Source organism: Rosa chinensis, chromosome 2, assembly GCF_002994745.2.
Source record: "Rosa chinensis cultivar Old Blush chromosome 2, RchiOBHm-V2, whole genome shotgun sequence".
Classification (NCBI taxonomy): domain Eukaryota; kingdom Viridiplantae; phylum Streptophyta; class Magnoliopsida; order Rosales; family Rosaceae; genus Rosa; species Rosa chinensis.
This window is the reverse complement of record NC_037089.1, coordinates 81,614,916-81,640,549: the sequence shown is the minus strand read 5'-3', so window position 1 is coordinate 81,640,549 and position 25,634 is coordinate 81,614,916. Positions and strand designations below refer to the sequence as shown.

The 25,634-nt window shown below is 39.6% G+C and overlaps 6 protein-coding genes across 6 annotated transcripts; 3 read left to right on the top strand and 3 right to left on the bottom strand.

The window, feature by feature from the left end:
- Nucleotides 1-541: 541 nt before the first annotated feature.
- On the bottom strand, nt 542-2,113 carry LOC112188689 (lamin-like protein). Its single transcript, XM_024327859.2, has 2 exons — nt 1,806-2,113; nt 542-1,159 (listed from the first exon to the last, which is right to left on the bottom strand). The coding sequence occupies exons 1-2, from the start codon at nt 1,996-1,998 to the stop codon at nt 816-818; spliced, it is 537 nt and encodes a 178-aa protein (XP_024183627.1). The 5' UTR covers nt 1,999-2,113; the 3' UTR covers nt 542-815.
- Nucleotides 2,114-4,928: 2,815 nt separating this feature from the next.
- LOC112188602 (chorismate mutase 1, chloroplastic) lies at nt 4,929-8,488 on the bottom strand. Its single transcript, XM_024327750.2, has 6 exons — nt 8,063-8,488; nt 7,016-7,241; nt 6,846-6,932; nt 5,893-6,036; nt 5,591-5,683; nt 4,929-5,464 (listed from the first exon to the last, which is right to left on the bottom strand). The coding sequence occupies exons 1-6, from the start codon at nt 8,233-8,235 to the stop codon at nt 5,222-5,224; spliced, it is 966 nt and encodes a 321-aa protein (XP_024183518.1). The 5' UTR covers nt 8,236-8,488; the 3' UTR covers nt 4,929-5,221.
- A 2,312-nt stretch (nt 8,489-10,800) lies between these two features.
- LOC112188197 (pentatricopeptide repeat-containing protein At3g29230) lies at nt 10,801-12,940 on the top strand. The gene has a single exon (XM_024327270.2). It carries the CDS (start codon nt 10,977-10,979, stop codon nt 12,792-12,794), a length of 1,818 nt encoding a protein of 605 aa, XP_024183038.1. The 5' UTR covers nt 10,801-10,976; the 3' UTR covers nt 12,795-12,940.
- A 432-nt stretch (nt 12,941-13,372) lies between these two features.
- On the top strand, nt 13,373-14,576 carry LOC112188198 (UPF0301 protein CHU_1773). The gene is made up of 2 exons (XM_024327272.2): nt 13,373-13,604; nt 13,689-14,576. Exons 1-2 carry the CDS (start codon nt 13,484-13,486, stop codon nt 14,447-14,449), a joined length of 882 nt encoding a protein of 293 aa, XP_024183040.1. The 5' UTR covers nt 13,373-13,483; the 3' UTR covers nt 14,450-14,576.
- A 937-nt stretch (nt 14,577-15,513) lies between these two features.
- On the top strand, nt 15,514-17,993 carry LOC112185180. Its single transcript, XM_024323389.2, has 3 exons — nt 15,514-15,881; nt 15,926-16,590; nt 16,752-17,993. Exons 1-3 carry the CDS (start codon nt 15,514-15,516, stop codon nt 17,804-17,806), a joined length of 2,088 nt encoding a protein of 695 aa, XP_024179157.1. The 3' UTR covers nt 17,807-17,993.
- A 426-nt stretch (nt 17,994-18,419) lies between these two features.
- LOC121051352 lies at nt 18,420-23,959 on the bottom strand. The gene is made up of 9 exons (XM_040513625.1): nt 23,662-23,959; nt 21,466-22,621; nt 21,088-21,315; nt 19,920-20,905; nt 19,752-19,842; nt 19,510-19,593; nt 19,111-19,407; nt 18,770-19,020; nt 18,420-18,606 (listed from the first exon to the last, which is right to left on the bottom strand). The coding sequence occupies exons 2-9, from the start codon at nt 22,618-22,620 to the stop codon at nt 18,420-18,422; spliced, it is 3,279 nt and encodes a 1,092-aa protein (XP_040369559.1). The 5' UTR covers nt 22,621; nt 23,662-23,959.
- Between the last annotated feature and the right edge of the window lie 1,675 nt (nt 23,960-25,634).

Below are 25,634 nucleotides of genomic sequence, written 5' to 3'. Positions count from 1 at the left end.
ATGAACTTTTATTTCAAAAAAGAAAAAGAAAAAAAAGTACACGGATATGACTAGATGCATAGTATGTAAGCACTATATGGAGGTTGTCCTAATATCATTTGGTTTCTTCTTTTAACTTAAAATCCGAGCTTCATTGGAGTTTAAATTTATATATCTACAAAATAAGATTTGGTTTAAACAATATACCCAAATCCTAGATTGAAATTTATTTTCCCAAAAGATAATGAAGTTAGACAACCGAGAGAGTATTCAGAGCATCAGTGCAAAGAATAATTTCCATAGACAACCATGATTCGAATCATGTTGATTGCTAGAATAAAGTCAAAGTTGAGGCAGAGAAATCAAAGTTGAGGCCTCTCTGCCTCAAAACACAAGTCGTTTCGTATAAATGGGATAGGGAGCACATAGCTCCATGCTTAAATTAAGGACCACCAGATTAATAACACAACAAATCCCAACGACTCACCATCACTTCCATAATCAATGCCACCAATCACTCCGAGTCCAACATATAAGTAAAGAAAACTATACGCATCTAAAATATTAACAATTGAAATTACCAACAGCATCATTTAGTACCTTAATCAAAGCATTCTCCATTAATTTCAGATCAACAACTCCACCAACATGAGATTAAAACAACACCAACAAATCACAAACCCAAAAAACCAACATGAAAACCTAGAGTACAAGGATTAATGTGGACAAATCAATAGCTTAGCTAGAAGAAATTGTCTAAAATGTGATTTGGATACCCTCACTGATTACTCATTTTTGATATCCCCACCCATCAATACTATTAGCTCAATTTATTGCTAGCAGAACCTAAGAAATGCATCCCAAACTGCACCAATAGCAAAAATGGCTGGCAACACAAATTGGGATCTAAAAACAGGCGCTAATGGAGCGCTGCCCTCGCTCACCACCGGAGCAGCCTTGGGAGGTGGAGGTGGGGTTTCAACCTGAATAGCCAACTTCATGCCACTGTAGCAGAAGCCCTTGCCGCTCAAGAAATAGTAGCGCCTGGTCACATTTAGTGGAACCACATCTCTTCCAGCTCCTGTAGTCCAATTGTGAAGTGGATGATCTGAATTGCATGCCTCATAGTCTGTCTTGTTCACCTCTAGAATATTCTGCTGGTTCCTATCGTACACAAAAACTGAGAAAAACAGATATGGTATTTTAATTAGTGCCTACTTCATCTTAGATATCAAGTCTAAAGAATTCAGCAGTCCAAAGATGCCAAGATTCCAACTTTCCAAGTTTCAGTTTTTCACACAGTAAAGTAATATAGAAAGTAATTGCTATATAGTAGGACATAAGGCATTGAATTTCTTCACAGCAAGAACCAAGAGCAAAAATAGCACCAGTTGCAGATCTGAATCAGCAAGCATATTATGAAATACTGATACAGAACTTAAAAAGGAACCTCATTTAGTATGGAATCTATGGATTTGAGAAAAATATTGTTCCTTTTCCTACATTTTTCTCAGTATGCAAAATGAAAGCTTTACAAATCAAAGAAACAAGATTCAGAACCACCAAAGAAATCTGATCTAGTCTGTAACGAATTTGAGCAAAGTGACCATCTTTGAGGCAAACTAAAGAAAATCATTTCTCTCATTATATAAGCACATTGAAGCACAACCCACTAGGCCATTTTCAGATCCGACTCACTCAGACTTAACAAAAGTTATCTGAAAGACAAAAATTGAAGCAAAAAATTGAACCAAAGATTGAAACTTTCAACTATAGAACAAGAAGTTAGATCTGAAAGACAAACAAATTAACGAGGGAGAGCTTACAGAGCCAATCTCCATTGTAGAAGTGCATGCCCTGGGCCCAGATTGTGTAGTTAACATTGGTAGTCCAGCCCTTATTACCTCCCACAATAAAACGAGTAGCTGAGGCTTCTGGAACCATGATAAAAACCAAGGCCAAAAGCACCACAGCCGCCATAGCTGAACCAGACCCAAACCCTCTTCTCACCCTCTCCATTGCCCTCTGTGTTTCTCTCCGTGTTTCTGGAACACACTGTCTCTGGTTTAGACTTCTGTTTTGTCAGAGAAGTGTGGTTTACAATGGGCCCTTGTTATAAAGAAATGAATGTGACTCGCTGTCCAGATCTACAGGCCAGAGGCTACTTAACTCGAATCATTGATGGTAGCTAATCTGGATTACTATATACAATTAATCCAAATATTTTTGATTTATCTGTTTTGAACCGGTGTCAAATTTAACAGAGAATACAAAATTCTTTATTCTCTGTAACCAAAATAAAAAAATAAAAAAATTTATTTGCGTTGAAGCCAAAATTTAGGGGAGTTAATTTAGGGTAGAATTATACAATCTTAAATATTATGACTAGTACCTTGATCAACTCCATTAACTTCAATCACCTTGGTAAACTCCATTAAAGATTGATTGTAAATGTCATGTATTCAATTTTTACTGATATATGTAAGAGTGAGGTATTTTAAAAAATAAATAAATAAATAAATGTAAGAGTGGGGTGGGGTGAGCTAAAACCTTTTTTTTTTCTTTTTTTTTTAATATAAAAAAAATTCCAACTACATGCATAATGCCTTGACCTAAAATAATATGGATTACGATAACGTGTTCTAGAATCATGCATTGCTCAAAGTAGCACGATTAAGTAAAATATTTCAACACATACAATTTTCCAGCTGTAAGTAAAATATTTCATTAAGGGTAAAGTTACAATACATGCTTCACGTAACGTACTTTAAGCTTCATATTTGGTTTCTGTGAAGGAGCATGTGAGAATATTAAAGCCATACATCATTTTCCATTCCCATTTAAGAAGACATAAAAATGTATAAAGGTATGAGTGCAGTATGCTATCATCGAATCTTGTCCCTGCAATTGTGACGTGTGCGCGCGAGTGCATAATTCGGTTTGTATCCAAAATGTTTGCAAGCATGAGCTGCTGTGTGTGTGTGTGACTCCATGTAAGGAGGCAAGTTTGAAAATGTAATCCTTTCATTGAATAAGCCTTACAACATAAGTGAAAATATATTGTCTCCTGACATTGTCAAATAATTTTGGAATAAATTGATTTCTAGATTTCTCTTGATTTGGTGATAGAGACATTGTTTTGTTTTTTTTTTGTTTTTTGAAGAGAGATTCAAAATTTGAACTTCATTATGGTTGATAGAAAACTTTAACTACAGCAAAATTTGAGATCTTTTACCATAGTAAACCATACCTTAATTTTGGCCACACTAGTTTTCTTATCATTAAATGTGGCTTTTTCATTTAAATATGTCATGCACCACTCTGTAATCAAATTTCCGCAAGATTTCAGAAATGTGAGAGCAAGCATGGCATGAAATAATGCACTCTATTTTAAATGGGTAAGGAAAGCTCTAGTCTTTTTCTTATGGGGTTCTGATAATAAATTGCTAAAAATGGTTTTATGTTTCCCTTCAATTGGGATATAGCTGGGCGAAAATGGCACAATCACCTACTGCCTTTCATGTGTAACAATTATTTTAATTGGGCTTTTCATAATGACATGTTACCATAAAGCTCATAGATTTTCCAGAAAGTTTGTAATCAAAATATTTGTCCAATATAACAAGTTAACATTGAAATGTATAATCTAATGGTGTGATAAAGGAGAGTTTTGAATGTTAGATTGAGTTAATCCCTTTCCTTTTTCTTGTCATTTCTAAGCTTAGAGGCTTTTGCACCATGCTTGACTGAAATCTTATATTATAGAGCAGTTCACATGAAGTGATGATTGATGAAACAGTTCAAGCTCTTAGCAAAAAATGAAGAAGATGAAAGAAATGGTTCGGTGCACCAATGACTAATGATAAATGGATAGCCTTTATCTTTTATTTTTGGATATGATAATAAAGTGCAACTGGGGTTTGAATTGTCTGGGTTCCTTCCTAAAGTTCCCAAATTTAAAAAGGATATGGTGGGAAGGGAGATAAAGGCCAGATCACAATGTCTTTCCATGTCCGACTCTGTGAAGTGTCACAATGATTGTTCTTGTGGCATTATCATAGTGACATATTAGCACATATAAGATGGTTAATTTCATAATTATATATTCGTCCAATACAACATGATGTTTATTCTGAAAGTAACAAATTGCTGCAAGCACTGTAAACTAAGACGTCGAGCCTTCTTCGGATAACAATAGAAAAGTAACCCTTTTTCAAGGTGCAAAATCCCCTAAACTTCCCGTAAATCCGGATTCCCAAATGGTGAAAAGACTTTATTCTGTCCTCCCAATTATCTCCAAAATATTCCCCCAATTTGAGGAAGGTCTGAACTTTTCCCAACTAAAGTGGAATGTTTGGGTAACCAAGCAACAATTTTGAAGCAAAAGCTGAAAACAACTACTTTTGTTTTGAAGTAGCTGCTAACATATATACGTTTGCAAGCAAGTCGATGACCTTCACGATGAATGTTCATCGCTGATCTTGTTCAACTTTTGGAGAAGATGGTTTTCTTTCAACTATGACACGTAGAGCTCCGTACTTGCATAGCAGAGGCCATTGTCACACAAGAAATAGTAGTGCCTAGTCACATTCAGGGGAACCATATCTCTGTAGTCTAGTTTTGGAGGAGAGGGTGATCAGAAATGCATGCCTCAAAGTTCATCATAGATGAAGCAATTTCTTATTCAATGTCTTGACGATAAAATATACAAAACTGGTATATTCTGTATTTTGGTTTGTTGGTCTAAGATCTTAAGATCTTAAGATCTTTCTGCTAATCGACCAAGTCTGAGATCTTAAGATCTTTCTGCTAATCGACCAATAAGAAAAAGAGATCTTTCTGCTAGTACTCCGTTAACTGTTTAAGATCTTTTTGCCATTTTCTTGCTCCAAAAATAGTATTCCATCTATAAGAGAAAAAAGAAAATGCACAGCCTACTGGCTCATGGCTATTTTTCAATCAATTCTTTTAAGTTTGTGGACAAAGCAAGGGCAGCAACCAATCACGGATAATGGAAGTCAATCCATTAACGGTTATGGCTATGATGCTTATTTCAAAACTTACATATATAGATCGAATAGGACTGCTTCTTATAATCACACAATAATAACATGCTTGTAATCCCCTCTTAGCATCCGCATGAATTAGCAAATTACAGATAGCAAGTCATAAAGATGGGATATGTCTAAGAAAACCACAAATTTCTGTACTTCAATCAAATAGGTATTGGAGATTAGCTCACTCAATCCAACCTTCTTAATAAATATTCAACTTGAACTTGTTTTGTCAATGGCATGATCCATTCCCCATACAAATCTGCAACCAGTGTTGGTCTAATCTTATAAACCTGCAAGCCGGGTTGTTCCTCTTTCACTTTGTACACTGTAACCTCTTGCCCATAAGTTTTGGCTTTCATTTCTACCCTCTTTATGATTGCCTCCTCAACAGTTGGATACGTCAACAGAGCCAACAGCTTGTCCCTATTCTGAAATATTAAACAGCACCACCACAAGAAAGAGAGCCGTCTCAGCAAGCGCAAGAAATATCCAAAACTTACTATGAATCAAGATACTGTGACAGAAGCCCGGAAGATGTGTTCAACAACATGTACCTGTTCTTTAATGGCAGCTTCATACTGCTGTGGAGAGGTGCGGAACTTACACTCTGCTACAAATTTACCATAATGGATTCTCTTTGAAAGAGTCTGCCATCATGGGAGAAGGTCAGTAGTTAGCATTTTAGGAAGGAAAAAAAGTACTCTCCTAAACAACTAATTACAGTCTACTTCTATGCACAAGTGGACTTGTTACATAGAGCGGGACAGATTAAGTGGTGACTGTGACAAGAGTAAAAATTGCATGGTCTTCCAAACTGAACTAGAAATATGCTGTAATACGTAATTAAAATGCATACCTGCAAGCACATTGTGTCGCAAACAGCAGTTGATCCATTATTACCATCATCTCCTTCCTTAACCAGTCTTGGAAGAATATCTCTGAAGTACATCTCCCAGACTTTGCTATTTATATTAATTGAATGGGCAATGGGATGTAGTACCTGTTTGCAAGCAATACATATGTGAGTTCAAAACGGACTTGGTTACCACCCAAAATACAATAAGAACAAATTGCTGCTGCCACACAACAATGCTCATACAAAGAGAAGACATGCACACAAGGAGTACGAACATAAAAATTGGCAGGCTATCATGCTGCTGAATTTTCTGTTAAATGATGCTTCTGAAGAAATCGCTTCTTCAACTGTTTCGCATCACTCTTTGCCCAAAAAAAAAAACTGCTTCGCATCACTGATAAGATTTTTGAATTGGGCCATAGATCATGAATAAACTTCGAAAGTGTTTGAATTTAGTTTTGCAAACAGATATGATAACTACCATAGTACCATGTTACGCTTCGCATCACTGATAAGATTTTTAAATTGGGCCATAGATCATGAATAAACTTCGAAAGTGTTTGAATTTAGTTTTGCAAACAGATATGATAACTACCATAGTACCATGTTGTGCTTCGCATTACTGATAAGATTTTTAAATTGGGCCATAGATCATGAATAAACTTCGAAAGTGTTTGAATTTAGTTTTGCAAACAGATATGATGACTACCATGTTAAATTGATCTCAGAATGTTATATAACATCGTTTTCAAAGTAATAACAGGTACATTGAGCATTTTATACCAAGAAATGACTAAGTTTCCTGAATTTCAAACCATGTTGACCACAATATTTTTAATCAGAATAAGCCACAATCAAGTGAGCTATTTGAAAGTACTATAAGGTGTTTTCCATAGGTTGGCAGTTGGCTGCATAGTAACTGTTAAAAGTTCATAATGTCTCCATATATATACCTGAGGGTATTGCAGAGGCGGCAAAACTGGAGCAGGCAGTTGATCTGGAAAGAAAGGATGCTCATCGGGACTGCTGTATCTACCGACCTGATGGCAACAAAATGTTAATAACAAAGCCAGCAATAACCGGTGTTCAGTTATTCATACCGTTCAGAACAGGGTTTACATACCACAGCATGCAGTTTTTCTGTTTCTTGAAGCATGTATTCTACCAATGAGCCCTGGAACCCATCCATAGGGAAAGCATTGGGGTCATATGTAGACCCATTATGACAATACTGAGATCTCTCTAGAAGGCTAAATATGATGCTATCCTCCTGACGAATCAAAGAGTGTCTTATACCTTCTAGGGTCAAATTATCAGTTTCATCCACCCTATTCCTTGAGGCCAACGATCTACATATATTGGCAGACTAACGTTAGAATCTGGCCTAAGTAGATTGAATGCAAGTTGCTCCCAATATCTAGCAATCAAATTGATATGATGACCTATGGATTTGAGTATCAAGAAGAGTGTATTTCTATGCAAGACATGCCAAATTCACAACAACTAGGTAATGCTCTCAGCTAAGTGCGTGAGTTCAGACCCAAAAAGAAGAAAAAATCACCACTGAGTAATAACAAAGCGAAAGAGAAGCTAAGTAGTCATTCCCCAAGAACAGCAGCTCCAAATCTATCCAACAACCAATGAAATGCAAATTTGTATGATCAACCATAGACTTGAGTGCCTAGCAGCATATATATACTATATCAATGCAAGACAAAAATCACAACAACTTGGTAATAATTTGAAAAAGCAATTACATACAACTAAGTACTTGAGTTCAGACCCCAAAAAGAAAAAAGATCATTTATTGGGTAAAAGCAATAGGAAAAAAAAATTGAAAGGGAAGCTAAGTATTCACCCAAGAACAGCAGTTCACACTTCACAGTATTGTGACTTATCACTGAGCTCCTGGACTTGAAAGACTACTTTTTCCTTCGCTTTTTAGGGATTGATTATGCAGTGATTTGGAAATGTACTATAAAAATTGCTTAGCTCATATGTTCTTAACTAGCTAAGACTTGATCAATGAAGTTGATTTGGGTTTCGAGTACGGGCAAAACGTGGAGAAAATATGCAGAAATCCCCCGGAAACAAAGCAATCCACAGATCCATAAAAGGCAAAAGAAACAAAATTTAACAAGTTTAGAGAAAAGGGTTGCTGTATTTGTACCCAGTTGAAGTTGCGGTGGCCTGAACTGCCAGATTTCCTTTCTTAGCTAAGCCTGAGCTGACGCATGGGAAGCTGTTACTTTTCCTCAGGGCCACCGCGTAATTGAATCGCGAAGCTCGAGGAGCAGCAAGAATCGCAGAAGAGGAGGAGGCCCTAAACAGTTTAGCCTCCATTGATTACACAGAGAGAGAGAAAAGATTGAAGCTTTAAGTCCAAAGATTGAAACTTTAATAGCAAAACGAAAAGCGATCAAGGAGTTGGGATTTTGGTGGTGGGTGAGGGGTAGGTGGCTTTTTGGGTTCAACTTGGTGGGTAGATTGAAACACGAGCAAGCGCGTACAAAGAGATGACCTATTCCATTAGTGTCTCTGTCTGGGTTGTGTTTGTGGTTCGATGTGGGACACAAGGCCTTCAGTTTGAATATGTGCTTGCCCCCGGTTGCTTAGCTTAGGTGGATTGCATGTATAGGACAAGCCAATGGCTGCTGCTTGCTTGTTGCTACTTGCTACCAACTCTAGGACACCTGCTATTCCTTCATGTGAAATACCGAATATTGTAGCAAGAATTTGATAGTGGGGACAAATATGCTCGCAAGGAATATTGTTGGTGTTTAGTGTCATAAGTTGTTCCTAAATGACCATTCGATCTCCACTTTCTTTGTGAAACTCACCAATCAAAAGTTCATGTTCATATCTAAAGAATGTAGAAGACTAGAAGGTAATTGTTAGTCTAGTTTGTATATTTGTATTAGTTTTATAATGTTAAGGAAAGACCTAATATTTTAATTAGTTACACTTATTTTTGAATTCCATATCATTTTTATAGTAAACCGCTTTGACACATATTATGGGCTTAAGTGAAAAATAGCAGTGTAAGGTTTGTTAGGCCGAAAGCTTGACTGATGTTTGGTGGTGAATGTTCATTATTTTCTTTAAATTCATGAAATTGCTTCTCCCTTTGGTTCATCCGGTTCCGCTTCTATGCGAGAGGAGCTGTTAGGCATAGAAAATGAAAAAGGGAAGCTTTAGGTTTTAAAAGAAAGCTTCGACGGCTCTCTATGATCCTTTTTGGCTATGACTTTGTATATTTTACAATCATAAACTCGATCAATTGTTTGACTAATGCCAAAAAAAAAAAAAACTGATTCAATTTGTACTTAGTTTAGAAAGAGGGCTGAAATTTGCACACCCTCTTTTACATTCTACACACCCTTTGTCTTTTTTTAATATTTCTTATCAATTCATGATATTTCTCTTCCAAACCTACCCTTCTCTCTCTCCTTCCATCCACATAACCCCATTTGTGTCTGGATAGTCTTCTCCGCGCTCTCCCTCTCCTCCTTCAATCCACTCAAGTATCTACAATCCAACGACGCCACAATAGTCGGCGCCGCCAAGTCAGTAGCCTGCTGAACCGTTCATTTCTCGGTGCCTTTCATCCCCGTCTTATCCAGCAACTTATCCACCAAATCTATAATGCCCTGGATGCTGAAACCCATCATCCACATCGTGTTGAATTCAGTTTTTTTTTTTTCCTTTTTTCCAGACAAAACTGAAATGGGTTCTCTAATCTAAGCTTGTAAGAGAAGGAAATGGAGCTCCAGTGTGTATTTACATTTATACAAGGCTCAGAGGGGTGAGAAGGGAACAAGGGAAAGAACAAACAAAAGGTGGAGACAGGGCAACTTATCCAGCAACCCCGCCGGAGACTCCCATGCAGAGGTAGATGAGGCCCTTGGTGGAGGCCTCGTGGATGCGGCGCTCGGTGTTCTCGTACCACTCGTTGCCGCCGTCAATGATGTCGCCGGACCCCATGTAGGCGGACAGAGCGGCGATGATCTGGTCGACAGGGGCGCCGGCCTTGACGAGAATGATGACGGATCTGGGGCGCTGGAGAGAGAGAGAGAGGACGAAGTCTTTGGGGGCAAAAAGCATCGCCTTGGGAGGTGGAGAAGAGGAGCCAGACCAAATCGTTGCAGGTGTCGGCGACGAGGAGGAGTGCCGAGGCGGAGGTCGACGAAGTACTGGCCGGAGCTGGTGGAGGCGCTAGAGACGACATGGGAGGTGGCGGCGATTGAGGAGGAGAGTGGCATGTGAGTGTCGAAAGAGAAAGCTTGGGAGGGTGTAGGGAAGGGTACGATCTCAATTATATAAGCCCAGTTGGTGTTTGATTATGTGTTTGTCCATCTGGGTTTCAATCTGATATGAAGATATAATCTCTAATTTCAATGGGTTTATACACAAAATCAGTACATTGATTTATGCAATCTTATTTGACCACTTCCCTTAGCCCAGGTTCACCAAAGATAATGGAAGAAGGTGACATACAGAGAGAGAGATGATCAAAATGTACACAGACAGGGAGAGGGAGAGCAATATCAGTTTGCTTTCCATAGAAAGATTAAGGGTAATTTGAGAATGCAAATATGAGTTAGAGGAGAAATATTATAAAAAAATCGAATGAGTGTGCAGAATGTAAAAAGAGGAGTGCAAATTTCACTCCCCTTTAGAAATTATTCACAAGTTAAATGAAAATAAATGAACTTAAACACCAATGAACACGAGTCATTCACAAACTTAGCGAGTTTAGCCTTATAGCAAAGCTCAAACTGGACTTGCTTGTATCCGAGCTCGAACGAGCTAAACACAAGCCGAACTCAAGCCGAACTCAATAGTCAATACCCGTTCGAGTTGTGTACCGAGCCCAATACAAAGCCCAAAAAATTGGTTCTTGCAGCCCGCTACTCTCTCTAAGCACCGGCCCAATTCGTTTGCGTGGTCTGTGTCTCAAGACTCTCAGTCCCCCCGCACCAAAATCAAATCCTAAGCGTGCGCCAGTGTTAGCCATGGACACCAAAACCATGTCTCTTCTCCACCGTTAACCCAAAATCCGACCACCACCTCTCTTCCCCGCCATGCAAATGTGCCTCCCTCTCCGCTCCCCAACTTGGGTTTCCCGCCGACGACTCCTCGACCAAAACCTCTCCGACCTCCACCGCTGCACAAACCTCAGCCACGTCAAGCAACTCCACGCCCAAATCCTCAAATCCCATCTCCACCAAGACCTCCACACCGCCCCCAAGCTCATCGCCGCCTTCTCTCTCTGCCGCCAGATGGCCCTCGCCGTCAACGTCTTCAACCAAGTCCACCACCCCAATGTTCACTTGTACAACACTCTCATAAGAGCTCACATTCACAACTCCCAGAGCTCCCAGGCTTTCGCGGCCTTCTTCGATATGCAGGTGAGTGGCGTATACCCTGATAATTTCACCTTCCCTTTTCTGTTAAAGGCGTGTTCCGGCAGGAATTGGCTGCCTGTGGTGCAGATGATTCATGCCCAGGTTGAGAAATTCGGGTTCTGTGGCGACATTTTCGTGCCGAATTCGCTGATTGATACTTACTCGAAGTGCGGATTGTTTGGTGTTAGTGAGGCGAGGAAGCTGTTTAGGGTGATGGGTGAGAGAGATATTGTTTCTTGGAACTCTATGATTGGGGGGCTGGCGAAAGCTGGAGAGTTGAGTGATGCACGCAACTTGTTCGATGATATGCCTGAGAGAGATGCGGTGAGCTGGAATTCGATACTGGATGGGTATGCGAAGGCGGGGAGGATGGATGAAGCGTTTGAGTTGTTTGAGAGGATGCCACAGAGGAATGTGGTGTCTTGGTCGACTTTGGTTTCGGGTTATAGCAAAGTTGGGGATATGGGGATGGCGAGGATGATGTTTGATAGAATGCCTTTTAAGAATTTGGTTCCGTGGACCATTATTATATCTGGGTATGCTCAGAAGGGGCTTGCTAAGGAGGCGATTATGTTGTATGATCAGATGGAGAGAGATGGATTGAAGCTCGATAATGGGGCTATTATTAGTATATTGGCTGCTTGCGCGGAGTCTGGTTTGATTGCATTGGGGAAGAAAGTTCATGAATCTATTGAGAGGAATAGATTCAAGTGTAGTACTCCGGTTTTGAATGCGTTGCTTGATATGTATGCAAAGTGTGGTGGCTTGGAGGAAGCGTATAGAGTGTTTGATGGGATAGCAAAGAAAGATTTGGTGTCTTGGAATTCGATGCTCCAAGGGTTAGCCATGCATGGACATGGTGAGAAAGCACTTCAGCTGTTCTCTAGAATGGAGAAAGCTGGGTTTAGGCCGGATAAGGTCACCTTTATCGGTGTGTTATGTGCCTGCACGCATGCAGGCTTTGTGGAGGAGGGGCTTCATGCATTCCATACTATGGAAAAGGAGTATGGGATTGTACCTGAAATTGAGCATTACGGTTGCATGATTGACCTTTTGGGTCGAGGAGGGCGTCTTAGGGAAGCTTTTAGGCTTGTGCATAGCATGCCAATGGAACCGAATGCTGTTATATGGGGTACCCTTTTAGGGGCGTGCCGGATGCATAATGACCTTGAACTAGCAGAGGAGGCGCTGGATCAGCTTGTTAAGTTAGAGCCATCAGATCCAGGAAATTTTTCTATCGTCTCAAATATGTATGCTGCAGCTGGTGATTGGGAAAACATGGCCAATATGAGGCTACAAATGAGGAGCATAGGAGTCCAGAAAACTTCAGGGGCTAGTTCCATCGAGCTGGATGATGAGGTACATGAATTTACAGTATTCGATAGAGTTCATCCCAAATCGAATGACATATATGGGATGATTAACAGACTAGGTGAAGACCTGAAGCAAGTGGACACATCCTCAACGAGTATTAGTGTATTACCATTAGAATAGGTGCACTCAAACCTGGCCAGAAACACTTCTGCAAGCCTCTTACATTGGTGAAAAAGATTCCAGAGAGAAACCTCTCACCAATATAGTGTAAGAATATTTGTGTATACCTGTTGATATATAGAAGGGGATTGTCTGATTCTTGCTCATGTAACTATCATCAATTAGCATGATCATTTTGTTACTGTCTTACTGTGTTACTGATCATTGTGGCTGATTTTGTTGTATCCCCGCCTAAATTTGTTAATGAAATCATTTTTTTACTAGAAATTTTTACTAGAATTGCTCAATAATTCAACTGTGTTCTTGAAAGTAAGATCACTTGCTACCCACTAGTTTATGTTTCAGAATCCAGGGTATGGGAAACAAGAGCGGAACAAATAACTGGGTATGAGTATCACACGTCATCACCCATTCACCCACAAGCAAGGACAAGGTCTTAGTCCTTTTGTGCCTAGTGTAAAGTCATATCCACTGGCCCATACTTTGGAAACTCAAAAGTGACCTCCAACATGGATTGGGATGGGATATGAATAATGGGATTGGATCAGACACAACTTTGTGGTGCACATTGGCCTAACTTATTGTATATATCAGTATCATCATGCCTTTATTCCTTGCCATCTTTGAACATTTGATCAGCCATCAAAACTCAAAAAGAGAAAAGAAACTAGAGCAGATAGGAACCAGACATGGAAGCTTGTTTCCTTGCCTCGAATTCCTTCACCAAAACCTTAGAGTCTGCCACTTTCCCCAAGCGAAATTCGACTCAATTTCAAAGCAAAAGAGTTGGCATTCCATCTTCAATCACAAGTAAGATGCTCTATTTATTTTGTTTCAAATAGGACTTCCCTGCTTTCTTCTTGCATTTTTTAATGGGTGTTTGTCAAACTATAGGTTGCCGGATGGAGTCGCCTTCACCATCCGGTGATGACCACAAACATTCCATTAATACCGATTGGCGATCATTCAGAGCAAAACTGGTAGCTGCAGAAAAAGCATCAGTGCCCAAAGTGAATAATTCCTCAGTTGTTGATCTAGACACTGTGGTGGATCAACCTCGGCCCATCACTGTTGGTGAAAAGTGGGCTCATACTATCCATGAGCCCGAAAGAGGCTGCCTACTCCTGGCCACCGAAAAGCTGGACGGGGTCCATATTTTTGAACGGACAGTTATTTTGGTTTTGTCCACTGGGCCTTTGGGCCCGTCAGGCATCATACTGAACCGGCCCTCCCTAATGTCAATCAAAGAAACAAGATCAACGGCTGTAGATGTCGCCGGGACGTTCTCGGACAGGCCGCTGTTCTTCGGTGGGCCTTTGGAGGAAGGTCTGTTCTTAGTGAGGCCCAAGAAGGGTGATGTTATAGTTGGGAGGAGTGGTGTTTTTGATGAGGTGATGAAGGGATTGTATTATGGGACAAAGGAAAGTGTGGGTTGTGCAGCTGAAATGGTGAAGAGGAATATGGTTGAGCTTGGGGACTTCAGGTTCTTTGATGGGTATTGTGGATGGGAAAAGGAGCAATTGAAGAATGAGATAAGAGCTGGCTATTGGACTGTAGCAGCTTGTAGCCCAAGTGTAATTGACTTGAGTAATGTGGGAAATGTTGGGCTTTGGGAGAAGGTTCTTGGGCTTATGGGCCGTAGAAAGGTTCGGTGAGATCGTAAATTGTTAACTAATGTAATCAGTTAAGTGTGTACAAATTCCATTTTACTCATCTGTAAAAGGGTTACCATAAAATTTACTAGTCTGTAATCACATGCTCTACATGTGTATGAAAAATTTAGGGTTTTTGTCCATTTACACCATTTTTAGAGATTTTTTTTCCACTAACCCCACTAAGTTTTTTTAATTCCCATCTACCCTAAACACTCTAAGGATCTATTTCTTTTTACCCAACATTTGTATTTTAATATATTTTTGTTCACCTTTTTACCCTTTTGTTAACGACCTAGTCTTTCAGCCCCAGTTTCAAATCCCGAGGTAACGAATATAGAGAACTTCTGCTTAGAGAGAGAAGCTCTGGTTCTGGTGCGATAGAGAGAGAAGCTCTGGTTCTGGTGCGATAGAGAGAGAAGCTCTGGTTCTGGTGCGATAGAGAGAGAAGCTCGCAATGGAGAGAGAAAGAAGCAATGTCGCTTTGGATTTCAACCATGCTGCAGCTCGGTTTGAAACGATTTCAATTCCGCTTCTTCGATTTTTTTTTTTTTTGTATCCTTGTTTGCTATTCATCTCGATTGAGTCTGAGGCTGATTTTTTGAATGTGAGTTTAATCTGTTTCTGTGTGGTAAGTTTGTTGTGATTCTGTTTTGAAACGGTTCAATGTATTCTGGTATTTGTTAATCGTCTATTGCCAGTCAATATTGGTTTACATAGCTGCTTTTCTTCTTTTTTTTGGATGAATTGTTGTTCACGGTGTTGATAATGATGTGATTTGGTAGCTTCTGACATGATTTTGGTCTTTGTGAACCGTATATTGCCCCCCAGTAGACCCATACTGGGGGCCAATAGAGGACTGAAAAAGCTGCTTTTCTTCTTTTTTGATACTCTTAGTTGTTACTGAAGTTCAGTAGTACGTGTTTATAGTAACTTGTTTCTGTTTTGAAAAGACATTTTATCTGAGTCCCATCTATTGGGGGTCAGTATGTGTCTATTGGGGGGTAATAGTGGTTTGATTTTTTATTTTTTTTATTTATTATTGTTGTTTTTTTATATACAGGACTATGGATGCTTCCTTAGCTGTTAAGTGCTCTCATTCTGGACAACGTTTCATGTTTTGTATTAATCAATATATGAGCTATGCTCATTTGTTTGAATACATTTGTGAACGGTTCAAGTTTTCTGCAACTGATGATATTGAGCTTCATTATTCACTTCCTGGATGCACTATTTTTTTTCTTCGCAATGATGATGATTTCAAGATGCTGTTTAGCGGTGCCAAGATTTACAAGTTGGATTGTGTTGATATTATGGTGTTGAAGAATAGTGTAATTTGCAGCAAAAAAGCTTCTGTTTCATTTGAAGATAGCTGCTCTGGTATTGTGGATGAAGATGATTACCTCACTGAGGCATTTAGGACTGAAGTTCAAAAGTCTTACTTGTCAAATGAGTGGTCTAGTTACATTCAATGTGTAGGGCAGAAATTTCGTGGCGGTTCCCCGAGTTTCGAGACAAGCTCAGAAAGTATGCTATTGAAGTTGGGTTCAGCTTTGTATTTATTAGAAATGACTGGGACAGAATTCATGCAGTTTGTTCTAATTGGGGAACCGAAGGATGTCAGTGGAATGTCCGTGGTTATGTTTTGCCTGCAAATGGTTGCTTTATTATTGGTGAGTTGGACAATGTCCACTCTTGCAAAGGTGTTCTTCGAAAACAAAAACATGAGCTTTTGGGATCGAAAATTGTCAAGTCATGTATTGAAGAGGACATTAGCTATAACTTGTCATTGAAGCCAAGGGAAATTATCAGCAAGTTCAAGTCAGCTTATGGGTTTGATATATCATACAAGGTTGCTTGGAAAGCAAAGCAGAAGGCTAGGGAAATGATTTATGGTTCTGAGGCTGATTCGTTTAACATGTTAACATGGTATAGGGAAGCTGTATTTGAGACGAACCCGGGATCTTCTTTTGTTTTGGAAGTTGATTCATCGAGTAATCGGTTCCAGAGGCTTTTCCTAGCTTATGCGGGCTGTGTTCGTGGCTTTGAATTCTGTCTTCCCATCTTGTATGTCGATGGGACTTTTGGGAAGAGTGTCTACAAGGGGCAGATACTTTGTGCAACCGGAAAGAATGGAAATCATGGTATTTTTCTCATGTCTATGATTTTTTATTGGTATTTTTGTTGAAAATGTGTTGCAGCACGCTCCCTCTGGCGGTGCAGCGCACACTGCAATCGTGTATTGTCCCCCAATAGACGTCTATTGCCCCCCAATATACTCACTTTTTTTTCCTGTTTTCTGTAGGTTTCTTTCCTCTTGCAATGTGTGTCTGTGATTCTGAGACTGATGCTAATTGGTCCTTTTTCTTCCAACACTTGAAGAACTTGCTGGAACCTCAAGGTAGAAAGATCACTTTTATTAGTGATCGCGGTGTTGGACTGTTGAGTGCTTTCGACAAGATATTTCCTGGTAATCCTCATCTTTTCTGTTACAAGCACTTGGCACATAACCTTATGACTAAATACAACGGCAAAGGCTCTTCTGTTTTGAAAGATGATGTTAAAAAGAAGTTTTTTGAGTTGGCATATTCATGCACTGAAAAGGAATATCGTTTTCATTTGAGAGAGTTGAGAGAAGCTGGTGGTGCTGATATTATAGATCCGTTTCTTGCTGATCTGCCTGTTCAAAATTGGTGCCGTGCATTTTTCCCTGGATGCCGTTATGGAATTATGGCTAATAGTATAGCTGAATCTTTTAATGCTTGGTTTGCTGTTGAACGGGAGATGCCAGTGTACACTATGCTTGATCAGACTCGGATTAGGGTGATGCAGATGATGGGTGAGAGGAGAGACGAGGCACAGCTTTGGACCTCGCAACTTACTCCTGTTATGGAGGGTCGTTTGAAAGAAGGTATGGAGAAAGCTTGCCGTTTCAATGTGCATTACTCCCATACAAATGTTTATGAGGTTAGATCAAAGTATTCTTATGTTGTGGACCTTGGAACTCCTTCGTGCACATGTAAAAAATGGGAGATTAACTGCTTCCCTTGCTGCCACGGTCTTGCTGCAATTCAAGCTGCGTCATTGGATGTTTATGCTTTTATGGATAAGTATTTTTATGTTGATTATTACAAGAAGTGTTATGATTTTCCAATTTATCCAATATCTAATGTTGATATGGCTTCTTCTGAAACTGCAAGTAATGACTACATACTTCCTCCAAATGCAAAAAGGCCTCCCGGGAGACCTAGGCTCAAGAGGTTCAAGTCTAGAGGAGAGTGTGAAAAGAAGCTCATTCGTTGCGGCCGATGTGGCAAAATGGGACAGCATAACAAGAAGACCTGCACTGAACCTATTTGAATTTGAATGTAAAGCTGTCAATTGTTTTAGCATTAATTCTGACTGGCTGTATTGGGGGGCAGTAACAGGCTATTGGGGGGCAATAGATGATTTTATCCAGGGTCAGTTTAACATTCTTTGGTGTCAAAGATTATTGACATTGATTGGTACTTCAGTTTTGTTGCTGACTGATAAATTGATTCATTTTTTCCACTGTGATGTGACCCTACATTAAATGTCTATTTGGGTGCAATATAGCTTTTCGGCACACAATGGAACCTGAATGTTTGAGGTTTGTTGTTTCACAGTTGTGAATTTTTTAACACTTGCATATTCAAATGTAGTTTGAATATTCTACTTGTGTTACTTTCTGACCCTCTAACCAAGCTCTATTGGGGGCCAATAGACCTCTATTGCCCCCCAATACAACCTGGTTTCTAAGGAGTCAAGGCATCAGGTTTTTAATAGGGGCCTGTAACTTGAATATCAACCTGTGTCCAATGCGCAACCATAGTAAATGAAGATAAATTCTTTCAAGTTGACAGAAATTAAATTGAAAAGATGTCAAATCATCCGAAATTATTCCAAATCAAAGTAAGTTCAACAGAAAGTAACTACTTAAAATATTCATTTTCTACTTTTTTGGCTCTCCTACAGCATCTGCAGTTTCAGCAAGGTATTTTTCGACACTCCAAGCACTTTCCTCCTTTGCAAACCTCTCAAGAATTGTTTTCCTCATGTCATTGCCTTTCTTCTTGCTGGGTTGTACTCCGTGAACTATGCTTTCCATGAAATGGATCATAAACGGCCCACAGTCATCCCTGTAAAGCAAGAATTTCAGGGACAGATCCAAAAAGAGAGTTTCTATTGCCCCCCAATAGACACCTATTGGGGGGCAATAGACAGACAATTTGCACAAATTTATCAAAAAAACTGTCTTCTTTTATATCAAAAATAAAGAGTAAAGGATTTTGAGGCACTTACGAACAGGATTTCTGCTGAGGGCAGTTCAAGTCTTCTACAAGCTCATAGTCATTTTCCCCGATTTGATTATCCAAGATCCACCTTCTGACCTCTTTCTCTCTTGGTGTCATTTCTTCAACCTCAGTGACAAGTTCTCCTTTACTGTCCTCACCTTTGCACTTCTCTCTCGTGTTCTCTTGATCCTGGCTGTCATCTGGAAATATTGTCCCTGTCACCTTCACGTCGTGTATGAACCTCCTTATGTGCTTAACCTGTTTAAATGCAGATATATAAAGCATCAACAAACTTTCCAAATTCCACCATTTGAAAAATAAACAATTTTTTTTGATATGGTTACTTACCACCCAGTTTGCGTTGTTGTAATATTGGTTATCTTTTGTCCATTCCTTCTTTGGTGGCAGCATAGAGTTCATGTGAACAAACTGCTTTTTCTCATTGTCGATGACAAGCAGTGTGTAGTGCTGGCTGTAGTAATGGTGTATTGGGATAATCACCTTGGGGTAGCTGAACTTACTCCACAGTTCTTCAATCAGGAATAACTCTATTTCAATATCGTGGCCTTTGAAGTCGTCTTTGAGAATGTTCTTGCCTTCTTTTTTGAAATCCGCTAGTTTCTTTTCGTGTTGAACTGCGTAAAACTGCACAAAGAGTAAACACATATGAAAGCATTGAATTGTTTACTTAAATATGTTTTTCGGATGTGGTGCAGCGCGAGCTGCTAGTTTTGTTTCGTTGCTTACCGCTGCTTCGATGTTTAGTAATCCAATCTGAGTGTTCGTTTCTTTCATTTCCTTCTGCAACATTTCAGTGTAAGCCTTGACCACCTGCAATTGTTCAATTTGATTTTCAGTTAGTATTATATATGTGAAAAACATTACCTATTGCCCCCCAAAATAGCCATATTGGGGACCAATAGACGTCTATTGGGGGGCAATAGACGTCTATTTGGGTCACATAAAAACAAACAGGTTAAGCTTCGTACATTAACATCCAGATCTTTCTCTTCTACGATAATCTTCATGTCTCCCCTGGTTACCCCTAGTATTCCATTTTCACTTCTCCAGTAGACATATCTGCGTAAACAGAAAAATATGTAGTTAATATGGGTTTGTGAAGTATTCATGGTTTGAAAGTTATGCTATACACTCACGTATTGTCATCCACCATCTCAAAGAATTGCTGGTAGTGTCTTGCTAGTTCAGGCTTTAATGTTTTCCATGTGTACTTCTCACAATTCACCTCTTTTATTTGTATTTGGTGCTGCACTTCTTTTCCTTTCTGAATTTTTGTTGGCGGCTTCGGTTGTGCTTTCTTTTTCTCCTTTGGCTGTTCCTGTGCAGCAGTCTTTCTTCTCTTTTCATAAGTCTTCAGGATCTCCGGTGTGTCATACTCAAAGTCATCGTTCTTGTTCTTCACAGCTGCCTTTCTCTTTTTTACTTTCACATTCCTCTCGATTGAATGCATGTCAACCGTTTTCTTCTCCGTGGGGACCGATGGTACTGCCATTTCTGTTCCTGCCTCAGGCATTTCAACCGTCTCAGCTGCTTCCAGTATTTTCGACACAAGTTGATCTATTTTTTCTGATTCCATCTCATTTAGTGTGTCCAAATGTGTATCCTCAAACACTTCCCGTTCTGGACTCTTGTAAGATATTGGAGATGCATCAATTGGATCTGCTGCCCTTGGTTCTTCGTTGACTGGTGTTTGAGTGTCATATTCTGCAAAGTTCCCCGTAGATTCAGTCCTGTGATCTTTCTCGGTCAACACCTGCACGATCTCTTGTTGATTATTTTGTTGCTCACTGCTTTTCAGGTCAGGGTCCCTGCTGGTTGCTTTCGCCAAACATTTCTTCAGAGCTTTTATGTGGTTCTGGTGTGATCTGTTTTCCTGCATCACCTCAGTCATTTTTTTCTCCATACTCTCAATTTTCTCATCAGCAACAGTAACCTTTTTCCAAAGCTCCCTAATATGGTTTGCAAGTCCCTCATTTGCTTCCAATAGTTTCTTCATTTGCTTCTCCATTTCCTGTTTTTCACCATTGTCTTCAATCACTCTATCCATTTCTTTTAGCAGAACTTTCATGTTACCAGTAAGCCTTATGGTCTCCTCTTCCTTGTCTTGGCTCGCTTGGGGAACCTGTAACCAATAAAACAACAATTGAATAAAAAAAACAGAAAAAACCACTAATGTCTATTGGGGGGCAATAGATGTCTATTGGTCCCCAATAGACACCTTCTGAACCCAGTATTGGGGGCCAATAGATGTCTATTGCCCCCCAATAGACCATTTGTTCAATTCCACTTTAATTGCTAACTTACCCAGTTGTTGAAACTTGGTGTTTCTTGCTCCTCCTCCGTATCTGACAAGTTGATGTAGTAATGTTCTAACCAAGGCCCTTCTTTTATCAACTCCTCTGGCCAGTCTGGATTCTGATGGAGCTTCTGCAGGTTGAACAGCTCCTTTATCGACCACCTCACAAATCTCGGTTTCTCATCCTCCATTCCTGGAATCCAGTTTCTGATCTTGGTCTTCTCCAAGAACCAGTACTGTTACCAAAATTATATTTGTCAGTAAATGAATAACAGTCAAACAATACGTGTCTATTGCCCCCCAATAGACACGTATTAACCCCTGTATTGGGGGGCAGTAGACATCTATTGGGGGCCAATAGACCAGAAAATTAGTATTGTACTTACATATATGAGAATGAGGCAGCCAGAAAGAGTCGTTGGATGATCTTTTCGGTACCTCTGAAGGCCATCCAGCAGAAAATCTAGTATCATCTTGGCCCAATTGAAACTGTTTATGTTATCTATGTCTTCACAAGCGTTGATGAGGTCCCATGTCAAGGTTGTCGATGTCCTGCTGAAGAAGAATGCATTGAAGAGGTACATGATAAGCAGTGCTGCAATTATCTTAGGATCAGCGTTCTTCTTCTTGCCGAGCTCCTTGCTGAGTGTGTTTTCCAGATCAGGTTTTATTACTGTTTCTTTCCTCATGTTGACGTCAAATATCGAAGATGCCTTCCGTTCCTCCTTGAGCACCTTCTTGCTCAGGTCCCATTCAATACCGGTTGTTGGCAGGTCAAACAATTCATTTATGTCCTGCAATGTTATTTCCATTTCTGTCTCCCCAAACACAAACTTGGCTTTTTTAACATCAAAGTACTTCAGTATAATCTCCAAGTCGGCCTCATGTTTGTGGAGCTGAGTTTCTGTAAGCTTCTTCTCATAGAATGGTCTGATCATCCCCCAAAATACAGTAGTACTCAAAATATCCCAAGCCCCTTTAGGTATTTTCTCTCTATATGTGTCAATCAATCTCCAGAAAGCACTTAGAGTGCATTTCTGTTGCTTCCACTGGATCTTAGCCTTTTCTGTTGTCTTTGTGTTCCTCCTTTCCCCTTTCTTGGTCTTTTCCTCTTTCCTGTTTGACTTTTCCCGTTTGATCTTCTTTTTCGTTGGCTGTTCGGCCTCGTCTTCATCATACTCTTGTTTCTTTTTGCTCCTTCGACTCCTTGTCTGCACATAAAACCTTTGTGTTGTTTCTCGGTCATCATCCTCCTCCTCCTCTTCCTCCTTCTCTTCTTCTTCTTCTTCTTCTTCTTCTTCTCCTTCTTCTTGTTCCTCTGTTTCTTCTCCTTCTTCTTGTACTTCTTCTTCCTCCTCTGTTTCTTCTCCTTCTTCTTCTACTTCTTCGTCATTACTAGAAGTTTCTTCTTTTCTTCGTGATGACTTCCTAGACTTTATCACTTCCATCCTTTGCCGAAGTGTTTGTTCTTCTGATCTTTGTGTTTCGTCCATATTTTCTTCAAAGATGCAGCTGAATTGTGGTCGTTTGGTTCTTGGCATTCTGCTAGTAAAGGAAAGAAGAACAATTCATTATTGCACATCCACATTCAATTACTGAACCCCTTTAAACATCTATTATCCCAAAACAATAGCCTCTATTGGGGACCAATAGACATGTATTGGTCCCCAATAGAGATATATAATCTCCAACAGAAGCTTCTATTGGGGCAATAGATGTCTATTGGCCCCCAATAGAGGCATCTGTTTTGGCATAATAGACGTCTATTGCCCCAATAGACATCTATTGTCCCGAAACAGAAGGTTCTTTCGGGGCAATATACATCTATTGGCCCCCAATAGAGGCATCTGTTTTGGGGACCAATAGACGTCTATTGCCCCAATAGACATCTATTGTCCCGAAACAGAAGGTTCTTTCGGGGCAATATACATCTATTGGCCAGCAACAGAGGCATCTGTTTTGGGGACCAATAGACGTCTATTGCCCCAATAGACATCTATTATCCAAAAACAGAAGGTTCTTTCGGTGCAATATACATCTATTGGCCAACAACAGAAGCCTGTATTGGGGGCCAATAGACCTCTATTGCCCCAATAGACATCTATTATCCAAAAACAGAAGGTTCTTTCGGGGCAATATACATCTATTGGCCAGCAACAGAAGCCTGTATTGGGGGCCAATAGACCTCTATTGCCCCAATAGACATCTATTATCCAAAAACAGAAGGTTCTTTCGGGGCAATATACATCTATTGGCCAGCAACAGAAGCCTGTATTGGGGGCCAATAGACGTCTACTGGCCCCCAATACAGGCTTCTGTTGTTGGCCAATAGACGTATATTGCCCTGAAATAAGCTCACAATACATGTTCATTTTCACATTTTTCAATTTTTGTGTCCCCAGTTAACATAAAACATGAATTTGTAATAGATTTGAAACGGAAATCCTAGATTTTTCTAATTTTGAAACATGAAAATACTATTTTTCTCATTTGCCCACTCGATTAACCAAACCTAGGCTATGAACAAGTTCAATCTCACAGAAAGGTAAAGAATCTGAAACGGAAAAGAGATTTCCACTCACTTTCTATAATACCGAAGCCGGAGAAAGTTGAATCGACTCTGCAGAAAGTTGAATCGACGCCGGAGAAAGTTGAATCGCCGCCGGAGTTGGTCTAGATAGCAGAGTTGGTGGAGAAACTGCGAATCGAGAGTGAGAGAGAGAGCGAGAGCGAGAGCGAGTGCGAGTGCGAGAGAGAGATCGAGAGCGAGAGAGAGAGCGCGTTATATTTTTTTTTTTTTGAAACTGAAAAATGGTGGAAAACGAACCGCCATAAAGCAGTTGAAGTGGGTAAAATTGTCTTTTTAACTCACGTTTGGGTTAGTGGGAACAGTTTTTTCTTTCTGGGGTAATTGGGCCAAAATTTCCCAATTTTGGGGCTGATGGTCATGGACCCAAAAATTTAATTGTAAAAAAAAAAAAAAAAGTTATCTGCAGAAGAAATAGATTCAGTAAGTAGTTATTGCAGAGAGTCTCCCACTATTTTGAAAAGTGGGGGTTGTGGAATCATTTATTTTTAATTTTCTGAATAAAAATCTATTTTATAATTGTTCTATTTACCCTTGTGATTTAATTTATTCTCAAAGTTTTTTAATATTTCAGGGTTAAATCTGTCAAAATTTTCAGTTTTGGCTAACAAAACATCTTCTCTTAATATTAGTATAGATATAGTACACTAACTTGGTTTAATGAAGTTCGTATTGATCATTGGGCATCTGTGAAGGGTTAACGAAATTTTCATGGATAACTTGGGCATCATGAAGTTAATTTACACGGTAAGCTCAGAAATCTTAAGTATAAAGTTGGTTGAAAGTCTGTTAAGAAGTTAAAAAAAAACTCAAATATGTTGTATATGTGTCAAATTCTTATTAGTTGGGAAAACATTATCACGTAATCCGGTTAAGATGGTTTCACATAACACAGTATCGCTACATTAGGTGCACTGTATAATTTTGGGGTAATTCCCGTTTGCCCAAAATTCTTAGGTATTGTTCCCAAATGCACCAAACCTTCCGTATCTTACTATTTGCTTAAGAAAAGACTAAAAAGGGTTTGTTCCTATGCTAATTTGAATTTTTAGAGCTTTTGCCTCCCTTAGAGACTTTATTAAAAAACTAAGGCGAAAACAAAACTAGCCTTCAACATGCCCAATTTTCTCCTAACGGCCTCCTGCCTAGCGGATACTTTAACAGGCGGAATCACTGCTGCTTGTCTTAATCTTAGTTTTAAAACTGGTTTCGTCTGTTTAGCAAAAACTTTTCAATTTTCAAAAAGCAAATAGGAAATAGATGGTGATGTTTGTAGATGGTATGCAAGAATGAGAAATAACTATAGATAGAACAAAGACGTAAAAAAGGAAGTTTAATAAAGCTTTTTGACAATCCGGGTGGGAGGTATCTCTTTATTTATTCAACAGTAATACATGCTAATAATTCAGAGCCTCATCCTTAGGCAAACAGCAAAAACTGTTTAGCTAGCCATAAGAATGAGATCAGATACTTACTTGTAATGAAAGCACCCTATTGCTGAATGAGAAACACACTGCTACTATGGCTTTCGTACTTCTTGAGTGAAGACTCTTCTCTCAATTTTCTGATGCCTTACAAATGAAACTAAACGCTCTTTATATAGAGAGCGGAACTCAAACTAGAATTCAAAACATAAAAATATGTATGACAGCTCTGTGAACTTTTGCTTTTCTGAGTGCTCCTGCTGGTGGAGGTCGGGTAGAGAAAAACAAAAGAGAAAGGTGAAGGGTCTCTTTCAGTGCTTGAGGTGCGTCTTTTGCTCTTTCTTTTTCAAAAAAGTGTCCCTTATCTCTTTTAAAAGTCAAAAGTTTAACAGTTAAAGTTGGACACTTGCACCTGTAGCTTCACCCGTGATGCTACATATTCTCGTCTGTTTCTGAATGATAGCCAAAGACGAAAGAGCTGTTGTCCGCCTGGGCCATTCTAACAGTAGTAGCATTATCTTCAACGTCAGTATCAACATACATC

What these genes read in the sequence shown, in the direction of transcription:
- LOC121051352 (XM_040513625.1), bottom strand. Translation starts at nt 22,620, where the DNA reads ATGCCAAGAACCAAACGACCACAATTCAGCTGCATCTTTGAAGAAAAT. An exon ending in GAGATGGTGGATGACAATAC is followed by an intron (nt 19,843 to 19,919) that starts GTGAGTGTATAG and finishes CTGTTTACGCAG; the next exon opens with ATATGTCTACTGGAGAAGTG. An exon ending in CCTCAGCAGAAATCCTGTTC is followed by an intron (nt 18,607 to 18,769) that starts GTAAGTGCCTCA and finishes CTTGCTTTACAG; the next exon opens with GGATGACTGTGGGCCGTTTA.
- LOC112188197 (XM_024327270.2), top strand. Translation starts at nt 10,977, where the DNA reads ATGCAAATGTGCCTCCCTCTCCGCTCCCCAACTTGGGTTTCCCGCCGA.
- LOC112188198 (XM_024327272.2), top strand. Translation starts at nt 13,484, where the DNA reads ATGGAAGCTTGTTTCCTTGCCTCGAATTCCTTCACCAAAACCTTAGAG. An exon ending in CATTCCATCTTCAATCACAA is followed by an intron (nt 13,605 to 13,688) that starts GTAAGATGCTCT and finishes GTCAAACTATAG; the next exon opens with GTTGCCGGATGGAGTCGCCT.
- LOC112188602 (XM_024327750.2), bottom strand. Translation starts at nt 8,235, where the DNA reads ATGGAGGCTAAACTGTTTAGGGCCTCCTCCTCTTCTGCGATTCTTGCT. An exon ending in CGCCTCTGCAATACCCTCAG is followed by an intron (nt 6,037 to 6,845) that starts GTATATATATGG and finishes GCTTGCAAACAG; the next exon opens with GTACTACATCCCATTGCCCA. An exon ending in GCGACACAATGTGCTTGCAG is followed by an intron (nt 5,684 to 5,892) that starts GTATGCATTTTA and finishes CCATGATGGCAG; the next exon opens with ACTCTTTCAAAGAGAATCCA.
- LOC112185180 (XM_024323389.2), top strand. Translation starts at nt 15,514, where the DNA reads ATGGATGCTTCCTTAGCTGTTAAGTGCTCTCATTCTGGACAACGTTTC. An exon ending in TTTAGGACTGAAGTTCAAAA is followed by an intron (nt 15,882 to 15,925) that starts GTCTTACTTGTC and finishes TTCAATGTGTAG; the next exon opens with GGCAGAAATTTCGTGGCGGT. An exon ending in CGGAAAGAATGGAAATCATG is followed by an intron (nt 16,591 to 16,751) that starts GTATTTTTCTCA and finishes TGTTTTCTGTAG; the next exon opens with GTTTCTTTCCTCTTGCAATG.
- LOC112188689 (XM_024327859.2), bottom strand. Translation starts at nt 1,998, where the DNA reads ATGGAGAGGGTGAGAAGAGGGTTTGGGTCTGGTTCAGCTATGGCGGCT. An exon ending in CTACAATGGAGATTGGCTCT is followed by an intron (nt 1,160 to 1,805) that starts GTAAGCTCTCCC and finishes TGTTTTTCTCAG; the next exon opens with TTTTTGTGTACGATAGGAAC.